Source organism: Lasioglossum baleicum, chromosome 7 (assembly GCF_051020765.1).
Source record: "Lasioglossum baleicum chromosome 7, iyLasBale1, whole genome shotgun sequence".
Lineage (NCBI taxonomy): Eukaryota > Metazoa > Arthropoda > Insecta > Hymenoptera > Halictidae > Lasioglossum > Lasioglossum baleicum.
In genome coordinates, this window is record NC_134935.1 from 2,641,681 (window position 1) to 2,656,928 (window position 15,248).

At 37.1% G+C, this 15,248-nt stretch overlaps 1 protein-coding gene and 1 long non-coding RNA gene across 2 annotated transcripts; one reads left to right on the top strand and one right to left on the bottom strand.

The window, feature by feature from the left end:
- Positions 1–3,035: 3,035 nt before the first annotated feature.
- Positions 3,036–4,610, bottom strand: LOC143210217 (uncharacterized). Its single transcript, XM_076426865.1, has 2 exons — positions 4,082–4,610; positions 3,036–3,948 (listed from the first exon to the last, which is right to left on the bottom strand). The coding sequence occupies exons 1-2, from the start codon at positions 4,212–4,214 to the stop codon at positions 3,197–3,199; spliced, it is 885 nt and encodes a 294-aa protein (XP_076282980.1). The 5' UTR covers positions 4,215–4,610; the 3' UTR covers positions 3,036–3,196.
- LOC143210490 (uncharacterized) lies at positions 4,346–7,586 on the top strand. Its single transcript, XR_013009264.1, has 5 exons — positions 4,346–4,375; positions 6,244–6,293; positions 6,537–6,660; positions 6,968–7,036; positions 7,135–7,586. It is a non-coding gene; the product is annotated as an uncharacterized LOC143210490 (long non-coding RNA).
- The last annotated feature ends 7,662 nt before the right edge of the window (positions 7,587–15,248 follow it).

Genomic DNA, 15,248 nt, shown 5'->3' on the forward strand with positions numbered 1-15,248 from the left:
GCGTTTGGTACAATTATAAAAAAGTTATTCTATTTTAAAGGGTGTACGAATACTTTCGTCCCTCACTGTATGTAGATTGACGTCAATGTACGCCCAGCGTATAAGGGTGAGCGCATACTAGAGGGTCTCGAGATGGCCGCGGATCGTCTCGGGAAGGCCAAAGCCACCGATGGACGACCATGCGGCTAGGGAGCAGGGCTACCTGCTGTGCGTGGCAGAAAATGTTTTAGGGAAAGGGACCTTTCTTTCAGGGAGCCCTGCTCTCTGCTGTGGAGCCGTCGGCCCGCTAGAGATTTGTTGCCGCATGGTCGTCCATCGGTGGCTTTGGTCTTCCCGAGACGATCCGCGGCCTTCCCGAGCCCTCTAGTATGCGGTGGCCCAGCGTACGACACTGTCGTACGGTAGGAGTCATGATGAATGAAGATTGCGACCAGTATCGAGATATCGCTTCATGAGCGGGTTTTCATTATTTTACATTAACCTTGAAGATGTTTTTTCGCCTACACGTTGCGTAGATACTATTATTTTTCATTAAAGAAAGGGTCTCGGTTTAATTTTGTAATGTTGTTATGTTATTTGACACAATTAAAGTTTGTATTGTCTATTTTGTATGGAATACTCCAAAGCGTGGTAAAATGCATAATGTGACGGAACAATTTTTACAGAAATATCTGGTTTCCTTCCATCGACCTATATTTTTTTGCAAACTACACATTCTATTGTTGGATGAGATCTTTTTCTGTTGGTTGTACTGTTGTATATTAGATCTTCTACATCGATTACAATTATCCCTCTGTATCCACACATACAAAATAAACAATAAAAATTATCATCTTTAAAGCACCTTTCACCAACGATGACATGTCTTAAAAATCGATTACATGTGTCATATTTTCAAATAAATCACTTTATATAAATAATAAAGATGCACGAAGTATCTCGTCCATAGCATTGTACGACGAAATCGTGATGACGAGATATCTTGTCCATAGCATCGTTTCTTCGACATCGTGAAAACGAAATACATATCTCGCGTTTACCATTATCTTCTGATCATTCTTTTGCAGCTATAAACGTTCTGCAATCAATATTTGTCTGTATAAGGGGTCCACCTAGAATTTCCTTCTGTTTCGAATATAATTATATAGAACAAGCACGTCCTTATCGTCACTCAACATTCTCGTAATGATGCAAAATTTGCTGTACGTTTCGTGAATGAAAGAAGTGCGTGTACGCGTCTAGAAAGAGTAGTAGTAAAAATAGAAAGAGTATACTTTAAATGTTTAAAACGAAAGGGGGTGATTCTAAGCGTTTAACAAAATAAGGGTTAGACTCTAAATATTATTGTATAAGTGAAAACAGTGAAAGGGGAGATAGAGGTAAAGTTATCAAGGGAGGACAGTGGCAGTGGCGAAGTTTCCTCATAGTCTCTTCCGACAATCTTCTTCTCGTACGATGGAGTGAAGACGGTGTTCTCCTTCAAGATGCAGGAAGGGGTAAGCAACAGCACCTTGTTGGTAATAACCACCGGCAGTGATGCCAGAATCGTGGACGCGAACTTTGTACAATACCGGGGATCACGCTAGGTGAATTCCGATTTTGCCTGCTTCTTGGGTCAGTATTTATGGGGGTCGCTGCACATTTCTACTAGGAAGAAACTCAGGTAGGGTAGTTCGGAGAAGATGTTTTCCAGTGCCGTAACGAGGGCGTGGCGAAAGCGGCGCCCACCACTGGCGCAACTAGGTTTGGGGCGCAAAACAAAGAATACTCTCATTACAAAACACGTATCCAAATCTAGACGTAGAATTAAGGATTTTCATAATAATGCCTGTAACAACAGCTTCCTGCAAACGTTCGTTTAGCAAATTAAAAATTGTAAAATCGTACCTTCGTCCTTCTGTGGGACAAGAGCGATTAACAAACATGTCTATAATATCAATTGAAAAAGATGTTGCCAAAGCATTAAATTTTGACGATATAATAGATATGTTTGCAAATGAAAAAACGAGAAAAATTATTTTATAAAATATGCTGAACTGTTTTATGTTTTTATTATATGTATTATTTTAACATACATATACCTATGTTTTGTATTTCTTTTATTTAGTCGTCATTGAATATGAATAAAAATTTGTTCTTTTTAGGTAATAGATTATTTATTCATACAAATACCTTGACAAATACATTATTGTATATACAGGCAACTCATTTTGATGAGGTTAATAGTATTTAATATACTGCATTTAGTAAAATTTAACTTGTTACATTAAAATTTCTAATTTTTTTGTCATTATTGGGTTACGGGGTGGCGCAAGTTAGACACTTGCCACAGGCGCTTCATACCCTCGTTACGGCACTGATGTTTCCACTTTCGAGAGGGAAAGTGCGGGAAAAAACCATCTAGGTACAGGTAAGAGCACTATTTTTAGGGTAGTGAGTGCGGGATAGAAGTCTGGTGGCTGTGTAGAGCGAGAGAGTTCGCTTGGTCGTTGGAGCGAGGGGAAAGGCACTAGGCCTGTGCCGGTGAAAGCGGTTTGCTCGGACGTTAGAACGAGAGGGACAGCGCTAGGCTTGACAGTGGAGGCGAGAGGGTGCGCTCGGTTATTGGAGCGAAAGAGACAGCACTATAGTACCGTTACTCTGCGTAGGTGGGGAGCGGCCGCGTTGAGCATGAGCCAGGAGCGCCGAACTGGATATTTAGGCACGTTGAATGCTATCTGCATGCGAACGTGACAAATTTCTAAAAAAATACCATTTATTATTGTATAGTTAGCAATAAAAAAAAGAGAATTACTCAAATAAAAAAAGAATAGAGCCTACGAACGGGCGCGAAGTTAGTATAAGCAGGTCCACAGTCGAACGCCAAACGGATTGAGGCAACGAAGCTATTGAGAAGGTGGTTAATATTTCCAGATGTAATGTTAATGCTGTAGAAATACTTTCAAATTTTTAAAAAACAACTTTTTGTGGTGCGGGTCGATAAAAATAAAAATATTTTATATTCTAACACTAAGTTTAGGGAAAGGGGTAACGCTTACAGAAAAATTAACAGTCTGTTAAAGGAATGTACATTCAATTTTATTGTCAACTAGGAGTCTCCGCCCCCTGTTCACGGCGCTCACCAATAACCTATTTTATATAATAGTTTTATACAATAAACAATAAGTATTTTATAAAATAAGAAGACATAAAAAGTTCATAAATTTCCGTCCTCGAGATGCTCGGGGAATGAAGAGGTGCCGCTGACTCTCAAGTGCCGAAACTCCATTCCGGAGATTAATAAGAAAATTTCTTTCTTGGCCACCGCCAAATCATACGGACTAAATTTTCTCAGCACGGTACCAATGCAGCGACAAAATTGCTCGACTTCGTCGCCTTCCTTCTCTTTGTTATTCTCAATAAGGTAATCCATAACCGTCGCGGCAGCGGTCCTCGTCTCCTCCACCTTCTTCTTTTTCTTGGATGCGGGCATATTCTCCGGCGAAGAGGATTCGGAGCGCGATGTGTTTGGTGTCCCCGGTGTTTCCATATCCACTATTTCGCAGATGTCCTGTTCAAGAATTGTATCCTTGGTATCCTCGGTATCCTTGGTATCCTCGGTATCCTTGGTATCCTCGGTATCCTTGGTATCCTCGGTATCCTTGGTATCCTCGGTATCCTTGGTATCCTCGGTATTCTTAGTATCCTCGGTATGCTTGGTATCCTCGGTATCCTCGGTATTCTTAGTATCCTCGGTATGCTTGGTATCCTCGGTATCCTCGGTATTCTCCGAGGTAACGCCGACGGTTGTTACTTTTGACCGCTCTTTGTAATAGCGGCCGAGGAAGGACATCTCCTCTTCATATTTCCACTTCCGATTCGCTGCCTGGCCGCTCGCACCTATTCTACGCTTCAGCGCCCGCCTGTATGCTTCGCGCAGATTGCTCCAAGTCTTTCTGCAAGAGGCATCTAACAAACAATAAGAATGATTAATTGAATGCTTTGTGTCACCTCATGGAGCAGTTGCTTGGCAAAATAATATACAATGTATGTATAATATTGTCTTTTTTCATTGAAAAATATTACAGTTGATCATAGTTACCTGGCTGCTTCATCTTTTCCGCTATCCGCATCCAAACTCTTTCCTTCGCCTTTGAATCGCTGTACTTCGGATGCGTCAAGTCATACAGAACTGGAAATTCGCGGATCAGTTCAATCAATTTGTCCGCATCCATTTTGCCACAAGTGAAGTTAACAATTTTGAAAGAGACTCTGGACGAGGACTACGAGTACACGAGTACTGAGCAGACTAACCTAACTGCACACGCACCGTCGCCTGACCAGCATCGCACCATCGACGTCCACGATGTATTATAGCGTGCCGACGCCGTTTTGGGTTTGTTCTATGCAGTTTCAATGGGGATTGCGCACACCTAGCGGTAATAGCGCAGCACCAGCACGTCTATGTATCGCCACGGGAAAATCTGTCCACACTTAGCAGCACCGCCGCCTGACCAGCGTCGACCAACTCGACGTTTTGATTCTCTTCTATGTATGTAGTTTCAATGGTGAACGTGCACGCTCCACCGGCAACGGCACAGCACCGGCACTCCTACACATCATCGCCTCGACAGAAGGGACATTCTCGGCGAGAATGTTCTGCCGGTTGCTGGATGTGCTGCTCTCGTACGGTATACGAGAGACTATCTTAACGATTCACACTAACGACTAAAATAAAGACCGCAAACAATAGAATTGGTTCGTCAATTTCGTATATTTGACAATTAACCCGGCGTTGGTAAGGTGGGAAAATGTATCGCAAGTGGTAAGGTGGGGTCTCACAGACCCACCGAAATAATATATTGCATTATAGAAATAAATACCTTTTTCATAATTATAAGATTGGGTATTGCTTAAGAGGCTTGCAATTTATCAGAGTAAGAACGCATATCCACGAAATTAAATTTTTATTATTCAAAAATACTTGACTAATGAAACATCTTTACAATGTTACAATCAATCTAAAATCTCTGGGGTATGTGAGACCCCACCTAACTAACGCCGGGTTAATGACAATATTAGTCATACTAATTTTCAAGTTTTAAATATTTATAAAACAAATTTTATTCACACAACGTAACGTACTTCCAATGTTTCGATAGTTGTTATCCAGACACCGTAAACGATAGTTGTTTTTAATTTAATAAAAAAAAATCATTTGTAAAAAGTTCATATTTTCTCGCAAGGAAGGCAGTAATCGTTGAATTTCACTGAAATTATTCGGAAAATCTAGTTTTTCTAAAATATTAATTTGCATATGTTCTAGTTACAGATAATCATTATCGATGATAGACATTATCTGTGACTGGTAAATAACCATTACACAAATGACAACAATTCTTTTTGTCCATAAAGCAGCGTTATCGATGGTGGATATACTGTTTGGCTGCCGGTAACATCGCTAAAAGTTCCACCATCGACGAGATATTCGTCAAGTTAAAGAATAATGATATAGTAGAATGCTGACATTACCGATTCTGTAATTGCCTTATAAAACCACAGACGAGATATAGCACCGACGAGATACTGTTAAAGACAGCCAGCCTTATGGGAGTTGGCGGGACTCGAATTTTTCGGTATTTCTTACGCCCTCTAGGATATATTTTAGCTCCATCCAGAGAAACAGAAGGCCAACGACGGCATTTTGTCGGTAAAGAAGACCACTGAGGAGATTCTCGTCGCGATGCATCGGTGTGAATGCGAATTATTACGAAACCATATCGATTATTATTAAATGTTACATTCTCCGCCATATTTCAGACGATGTTTTGGCACTATTTTAGCACTATTTAGAATTTTTAGCGATGTGGTATATCAGATCACTGTAACTTTCACGTTATCCCCGCGCCCACTCGCGCCCACTTACTGGTCCCGCGGAATAACACAGGGGCGTCGGTGATTAGGTGTCAGGTTTATTCCTATATATCGTCTGTGATAAAACTTTATACACCGACGAGAAACCGGAGAAACTCGTCGGACGATAAATGTATTAAACTGATGATTATGTATAATTGCCGGTTATTATTAGACAGCGGATTTTATGCATTTTTCCGTTCTGATTTAGTTTCTGATTGTTTGTGAATTGATATTAATCAATTTGTTGTTTCCGTTACAGATTCCGAGAGAAAAAGTTTCCATGGATCGAAAGATGATATACATAGATAGCCAAAATCGATACTACTCGATGCTTTTGATAATCGAAAGCATGTCATAGTGTCATGGCGTACTTTGTTCAAGCAGGAGAGGACGCGAGCGTGAGTACAAATTATATTTCCAATTAAGCTGTGTTATATGAATATCTTCTTTCAAACAATTAATGAAAACTAATAAATATTAACCTAGAATTATGTATTTTCTATTAATTCTGTTGATTTACTCCTGTGTCGTGACGAAATACGTAATTGTATTTGAATTCGTGTCGCACAATTAAATTAATTCTGATTTAATCTCTGACTGTTTGTCAGTTGAAATTAATGAATTTGTTGTTTCTGTTACAGATTCCGAAGGAAATTAGGACATCGATCGAAAAACCATATTGCTAGCCGAGATCGATTCTTTTCGATTATCGAAATCAAGACGCAGCCTCGTGGCGTACTTTCAACAAGCAGCAGAAGCGTGAGCGTAAGTACAAATAATCTTTCTAATTAAACTGTGTTATTGAACATCTGTTTTCAAAAAATTACTGAACAATAATTAAATATTCAACTTAAATTATTCATTTCGTATTAATTCGAATTTACAACTCTGTCGTGACGATCAATTGTATTTGAATTCGAGTCGTGCGATAGAAATCAAGTTTGTTTAATTTCCGTTGATATTAATTTGGATTTTTATTCAACTTGAATTATTTAATTATTATTAATTTGGATTTAGTTTCTGATTGTGTCGGTCAATTGGAATTAATGAATATTTATTCTTGCTGTTACAGATTCCGAGGGAAATGAATCCATTAATCGATGCTACTCGGTGCTTTCTTCAAGCAGGAGAGGACGTGAGCGTAAGTACAATTAATAAATAATAACACTTAATAAATATTTAACTGTAATTATATTTATTTCCTATCGAGATTAACTGAATTTATTCTTTCTGTTGCAGAGTCCTTAAGGCTATTAAATATTTTGAACCTGTTTGTCTGGACGCCTAAGGGTGCGCCTACAGTGGAGCCGTTTTCGTCCTTCGTCCTACAACCGACCACACAGACGAGAGTTTCGAGCGCCTCGAGAGGCATGTGTTGGTGCCAGTACGGCCGACTTTGCCGGAAAATGTGCTTACAGTGGGCCCGTCGTCTGACGAAATGGTCAAAATCACGGGGAGCCGAACCTTTTTCAGGTACTTCGAGAAGGGTAACAATGGACAAACCCCATGGGGCCTCGACGTCTGACGACGTAGGAGGAAAATCAAATAATTTTGATTTTCGTCCGGCGTAGGACGAAACAGCGTTCACTTCAAATCATTTTCATGTCGCCAATTTTGAAGTATCCGTATTTTTAAAAACGGGGCCGTAAAGAGGACACTTGGGGCTATATTATCATAATTTTTTTTTTCAATTTTCTGGTGCTATGATAGCTATGGACTTGTTGAAAACAATTGTAAAATAAACTATGAAAACAAATATTTTTTCAACTGAAATCATTTTTATTAAATACTCTTATGGTTACACTATGATATAATTTAATGAAAAACTTGTGACTTTGGGTATTCGGATAGTGTTTTCATATTTTCTTAGTTTTAAAAATCTTAATCTTAATAAATGTGGATTCGAAATAATCGTTTACCTCGCTCTTTCCAAAACCACCGTGACTTTATTTTGTTGGAAAGTCACAAAAAGTCGCCAACTTTTGGATTATAAACAAATAAAAATCGGTGGGACTCGGAGACCCAATAACATACAAAAAAATTAATAATTAGCTTTATATTTTTTATAATTTAAAGTAATGTACTCACCGCACTGAATAATATCTACACTATCAAACTTTCGAAAATCAAGGAGTGTGCATATACACAAAAACAACAAAGAAATGAGACAAAATTTTTTCCTTCAAATGTATGTCACAGTTCTTTCCAATGTCAGTGTTTGGGTTAGGTTCTATTACAATCTATGATCGATGCATTAATACTGTAATGTATTTCAATACACATAGATTTTTAAAAATGACATAATAAACGAATTATTGCCATTTCTTGGGGATTTTGCACCACTGTGCGACGTACGATAGCGTAGCGGCTATAAAACATTGGGCATTCAAATGTTCGGGTCATTATTGGGCGATCGACAGCGAAGCTATTTTTCAGAAAGCTGTTTTTAGCGCGTCTTGTTCATAATGTTTTACTGTAAAGTAATTTTTAAGTTAACACAAGTCAACACGTGTTGTCCGAGAAAGTGTCGACTTGCAGCTCAATAGTAATGACCTGTCATAAACCTCTCCATAGAGAACAGCCCCGGGAACGGCACATAAACAAATCGAGCCTATCATCGCTAGGTCTGCCTATCCCCACCACAGCCGCGCCCGTAGTCCCAATATTTTGACTTCGACGCTGCACGCTACATGGTATGTGTGGCCGCTGTAGCCAATATTTCGTCGACAGCCGAAAATGCGTGTGAAACGAGGTCTGCCTCCTCCGCTCTGATCCAATCGGGCGCGCATCGTACCTAGAGACACGTCACCGTAGTCCTGCCTATTTAGGAACCTTCTTCTCACGCTCGCATCAGTACAATGTCACCAGTTCGGACCCATACGAGATGGGGCCTTGCCACCCCCTACAATCGTGTAGTAGTGTGCGGTAACGGTTTAATATCTTAACCCTCTCAGAGTTTTGCTAATTCAATTACACAATTGAATTACATTGTATTTCAATTATACATATGTATAGTAATTCATCTACGTCATCACTGAATTACATATTACATTAAAATACAGCTCTCCAAATTATAGTCCAGAACTTTGAAGAAGTGCGGATATATTTTTATGTTTTTTTTTCATATGCTCTTGTTTGCTGTCCATGCGGTGTAGTTTCTATTCCTCGTCCTCCTTCAGAATACGTAACGCCATTTTATAATTGTACTCCAATTGCAATTACGAATTACATTGAACTTTAATTGAATGAAGATATGAATTATAAATTACAATATGACTGAATTACAATGTAATCAATTAGTTTGTATTAGGTCGGAGAGAAAGTCCTTACGGTTTTTGTTATTTTGATTTTAATTAAAACCGCAAGAATTTTCTTTTCGGCCTAATAATTTCGATTCCTCGAGTAATTCAATTGTAATTCTGCACTACTTTGAACCCACTGCTGTTCCGCTATCGCTTCGTACGGGCATTGTATTGGACTACTTGTTGGACATAAACCAATTGAAAATGTTTTTTCACTACATGAAAGGTGTCCCATCTCAACTTGGCCAAAAGTGTCTTCCAAGTGGAAGACAGAGAAAAGAGTCACTGCACATGGTGTGCGGGTTTGACGGGAAACCCCAAGATGATTAGCTGCAGCCCAAAACTGACCGTGGAGGTCTGCAAGGTTTATAGCACATAATTGCTATTGAGGTATAGAGAGATGTCTGAGTCTATCGTCGTGGTTCCGACAATAAAGTAATAACGAACTAAATGGATTTAAGAGAGGTTTTCTCTCAAAAATTGCAATTTGAATTTTTTTGCTTACGATTGATCTATGTAAATCGCAGTTTCTTCTAATTGTTTTAATTTTTAATTATTTTCGAGTATCCATACTTCCATGAGAGTTAATCTATATGTATACATTTAGTGCACATGAATCTTTCCATGCGAGATAGGACTACTGTTTCGAATTTTGTTCAAATTTGAATATGTTGCAGTCTTTAGCAAAATATAGACGTATCTCAAAGAATTCTTTGAAATCTTGAAAACTGTTGGTTTTACGGACGTGTAATATGAGGTGTGTGTCACAAGATTTTCATTAAATTATAACGGCTAAACTAGCAAATTGATGAAACTTAGTTTTGGGTACTCATAGTGAAACCATCAGAGTATTTAATAAAAATTATTTCAGTTCAGAAAATATTTGTTTTCATAGCTTATTTTGCAATTGTTTTAAACAGGTGCATTGCTATGAAAGCACCAGAAAATAAAAAAAATAAAAATAATAATAATATAGCCCCAAGTGTCCTCTTTACGGACCCGTTTTTAAAAATACGGATACTTCAAAATTGGCGACATGAAAATTATTTGAAGTGAACGCTGCACCGAAATATTGTATGGTGCAAGGGCCGTCCTGTCGGTTGATGCAGGACGAAACTAGAAGGGCCTTTCACAGACGGGCCTACCTGGGCCTACCCACACATTTGAAATGTCTGCCAGACGGCTCTGACATCACCATGTCTGTCGGTCGTAGGATGCACTGTAGGCGCACCCTTAGTAGAGGGCTATTAGTCCCCGGGACCAAGGACTAATAGCGCTATCCCTACCATAAACCTTCGCCCATAGCAGGCTGCTGCACTACTATTTCGGCGGGCTACTATATGTATATGTATAATTGGTTTTGGAGAGGAAAATGTGGAAAGGAGTAGGAATGGTATGCCGTGGAAGAGAAGGTCTAAGGGTTGTTTGGTCCTAGTGACTCAGATGTTTTGGCTGACGTGTCTCTACGGCTTAGTAATCATGATGCGTTGGCGTGTACATAAATTATCGAATATAAAAGACTACGATCACTGCTCAGAGCATACTAGCAGGAGCGTACCCTTATTTCAAGGTTCTTCTGCCTTGCGAAAGTGGTTTTCAGCTCATATTTTGCAAACCAAAGCCAGTTGACAAAAAATTGTGGTAACAGAAATAGTTTTACTTAATAATTTTACTTAACAGTTGACAAAAGTACTTCGTAATGCAAAGTACAAGTTGATTTTGTTGATTGTTCAATGCTAATGTAGCTAAACTGTCACTTTAGGCTTCTTAAAGTCTTGTTTCAGTACAGATATAAATAAAATGTAATACATGGAAATGTTTAAATATCTCTGTTATTTGTGATTGTACGAAAAAATGTCAGAGGAGAAATTTGCATTGTTCAATAAGGTAAATATAATGGCAAAATAAAAAAAATTTTTTGGAAATCATATTTTTGAAATTTCAAGGTCATTGTTATTTTTATTTAAAGGAGGTCATATAATTTTTTCATATTCCTATTAAGAAAAAAAGGACAAATCCAACGATGTGCCATGTTCCATAGTTGAGGTGAATTTCAAAATTTTCAAAATTTTCAGTCGCTTTGGGGCACGTGATCCTTTTTTTCGATCGATCTCAAACTTTGCACAAATTTTTTTCTCACCTAAAGGAACAATTCTGGGGGGTGCGGTGCATTTAATTCATTGGTCAAAAAATATGGACCACCCTAACGTACACGCTACCTGCTACACACTACTGCGCAAAAGAAAGAAGCACCCAGTATAATTATAAGATATAATGACAAAAACAATATCTTTATGTAGAAAGTATTAGATAATCCGCAATAACACATATTCTCAGAACTATTCAATTAAACAGCGGAATCTTTTTTCAAAACTTACTGTGTTCTTATTTGATTTTCTAAGCTTTTCTATTAAATATGGCCGGGTGCTTTTTTCTTTTGCACAGTAGTGTATGTATCTGCATTAACATCGACTCGTTGCTGCCTCGCGATAGAAATAATTTTCGGTCGTTTTAGGAGAGATTACGTTTTTCTGAGGAAAGTGATCACAGCGATCGGGAACGCGATTACGTCGCAGAAGCAAACGGAACAGGTACTAGTCACTAATGTTTTCAATTAAATTTCTCATACAGTCAGTCAAAATAATATTCGCACATTTTTTAACACTAAACCTACCGAGCCTTCAAAGTAACTGTGGTACATGTTCCCTTATAAAAATGAGGAGATTGATTTTATTTAGACTTTGTGCAGCTCCTATTGTAATATATGCTCCACTAAAGATTTCTTGTGAAATGTTCTCATCATATCAATAATCGTATTATAAAATACTATTCTGGAACCGGTCATTTTGACCGGCGATGGTAGGTTTAGTGTTAAACGACCATAGTTTTTTAATATCGGACCATACGACGTGGATCTTTTTGAGAAGTTAGAAAAAATTTTTTAATGACTGCAATTGGTTGGAATTACAAAAATCTACTAACCGTTGTTGTTTACAACTTTTACATTTATGACAGTTATAGTAACTACAATTTTCTCGATTTTCAGACGGTTGTATCTCATTGCAACGTTGACCGATTTTGATAAAATTTTCACATCTACAATCTATTCATCTACGATCTACAAAACGTATTTTTAAAATTTTCAATAGGCCCAAATAAACAAGTTCTAGACAACAACTTCTATCATTTTATTTGTAATTTCAACCAATTTCAATTTTTTCAAAATATTTTATGCACGTCACGTAGCAAACCAATTGTTCTAACATTTCAAAACAAATCGATATTCCGAATTCTTGAAAATATCGAAAAAGTCGACGATTTCTTGAGAATGAGAGCTTTTAGTGTCCAAATACTATTTAGATTTACTGTAAAATTATGAAATTTTGAAAATTGTGCGTGGTACGTAAATGCGTTAAAATCTACAGTTTAATTACAATTCACATCTCTATTTTCCAGTTACGAAAGTTTGTCGAGGAAAATCTCGAGGAACTCGACGAAGTCTGTCGCTTCGGAAAATGTCGATTGAACAGAGAAATATTCACCCATCATCGCCGGTGCTCTTAAGCGGCTGGTCTAACTGAAAAAAATTGTTGTCAATCACATTCTCTTTGTACATGGTTTCGGTAAATGAAACTCAAGGAAACATGTAACGAATCTTATTCGAATTCAAATATTTTATTCGTAATAGCAAATATTGTACTCGAATATTATTTAACGCAATAGTAATTATTCACAATTGCTGTGTTTGACATTTGCATAGATTTATTTTTATAATTTTTCGAAGGCACAGTTTCTTGCAGCAAATGATCAACTTTTCTCAAAAAAGGATTTATATAATTATTACACTAAACTTTTTCACGAAGAAATTAGCAATTTAAATTAGAAATTTTCTAGATTTTCGATAAAACGTGATTTTTCCGTCTTTGATTTTGAAAATGTCGTTCCCACTTATACATTATTGTGTTTATTATTACTAGACTGTGGATTTCTGCAAAATAAGAATTGGATAAATTGCAAGATACCGAACCTGCAGAACCTAAAGAGAAAAATATGCGTGCAAATATTACATTCTTCTTAATGCATTCGTAGCTTCTGAAAATTATCAAAAAAATGCTAGAATATAAAATTCCAGAGAATTTAATACGATTTATATTTATTTAAGAACCACAAAGACTACTACATGAAAATAAGATATTACATGATTCCACTTTCTTATAATTCGCCTACGAAAATTAAAAATTGTATAAACATCCACAGTCTACTTACAACTAAATTAATTTTACGAATTAATTAAATCTTTGCGTCTACATCATCGAGAACACTCAAAGAAACTGTGAAAGAAAGTGATTTTTCCAATAAAGCTGTTCCTTTTCGAGTACAATTTAAAAAAGATTGGTCACTCTGTTCCTGCAAATACTCCACTGTCCATCAGACGCAAGAATCGAGGAAGCTACGTCCACCCACCCGCAAAGAGCACGGAAATTCGATGTGATCTGTTTTGCGAGATTAATTTGAAATTGATCGTGTGGCAGGTAGGAATCAAAGAATAACGGTTTTACATCACAACATTCTTCCATCGATATTTATAAACACACACCGTACAACACCGACATCTCCTAGCATGTAAACAGCGTATTCAAACGCTGAACGGAATTTTGCAAAATTGTTCGACCGCAATCAGTTGCTCTCTGGCACGTCTAACAGCACAGATCGTCGGAAATAGTAATCGTTTCGCGAGGTGCGTTATCGTCGATATAATCGGGCGAATCCTCTGTGTTCAATTTCTGCAAAATTAATCAAGTGAAATAGCGATCGGCCAAAAGGATCTTCGATACAAGGTCTGTGTACTGCTATCTCTCTAGTTACGCGAGCATAATTGAAACATAATTGCAAGAAACTGTTCCCGAATGCGAGCATGTGTTTTAAAAAGGGAACTTTTATTCCACCCGTGGCACATCCATGGAGACGTAAAACGTGTGAAGATATTCAGCATTGAAGTTCCCAATTTCTCAATATTTTTTATTCGAATGCTATACGGTATAGCGGGCAATTAAATAAATAAATAACTGTTGTCTTTGCAAATATTATTGTAGTGTAATTATGTAAAATGTTAAAGTATATTTCGTTAATGCAGTGAATCAAAATAATATTGGCAGACTTTTTAGTGTAGTTTCGAACAATTAATTTTTATGATATGAAAAAGGTTTTTCAACAAAACCAATTGGTAGGAATCGCAGAGGAAATACTAAAAGTTGTTGGTTAATTGTACACATTCTGAAAATTTCATCAAACTCGGTTGATGTTGAAAAAATGACAGGCATTGAAAGATGTAAGAATCCTTAGATTTATTACAGTTATAGAAATCGAAATTTTTACCATCTTTAAAAGTTGGTAGCAACGTGTTGGTCGATTTCGATGACATTTTCAGAATATGTATAACCGACACAAATCTACAAAACGTATTTTTATATTTTCATTATGGAACCTCATAAACAAGTTATAAACCACAAGTTTTAGAATTTTCTCTGTAATTCTCCGACCAATTGCAATTTTCTCAAAATATTTTCTGCGCGTCATGTAGTAAATTAATTGTTCTAACTTCTATAAAAGATCCAAGTCCTATAATCCAATGTTAAAACGCAATATTATTTGGATTCATTGTACGTTACTCTTTATTTAACCCGTGGCAAAAAGTATTACTTTACACAACCCTGTGGTTTTTCAAAAATCGAACCAAAGACCTTGAGATAATTTGACATGTTAGAAGAATTAGTTTACGGAATAACGGGTACATAAAATGTTGGAAAAATTGGTAATGGTCGAATTTGTGTAGAAGAAAGTAATGATCAGTTTTTTCAGCTTTGTTATCTGTAGATGTAATGAAACTTTATTCAAAAATTTGTAGACCTATATTAATTATACATATAGTGTGTTACAAATTGATAGATTTTAGAAATTTTATGACTTGGTTGATATTATTATGAACATTAAGGCATTCACTTAAATTGTTAGGGATAGCAAAGCGACGTCTTTGGAAGGTGAAAAGGGAAC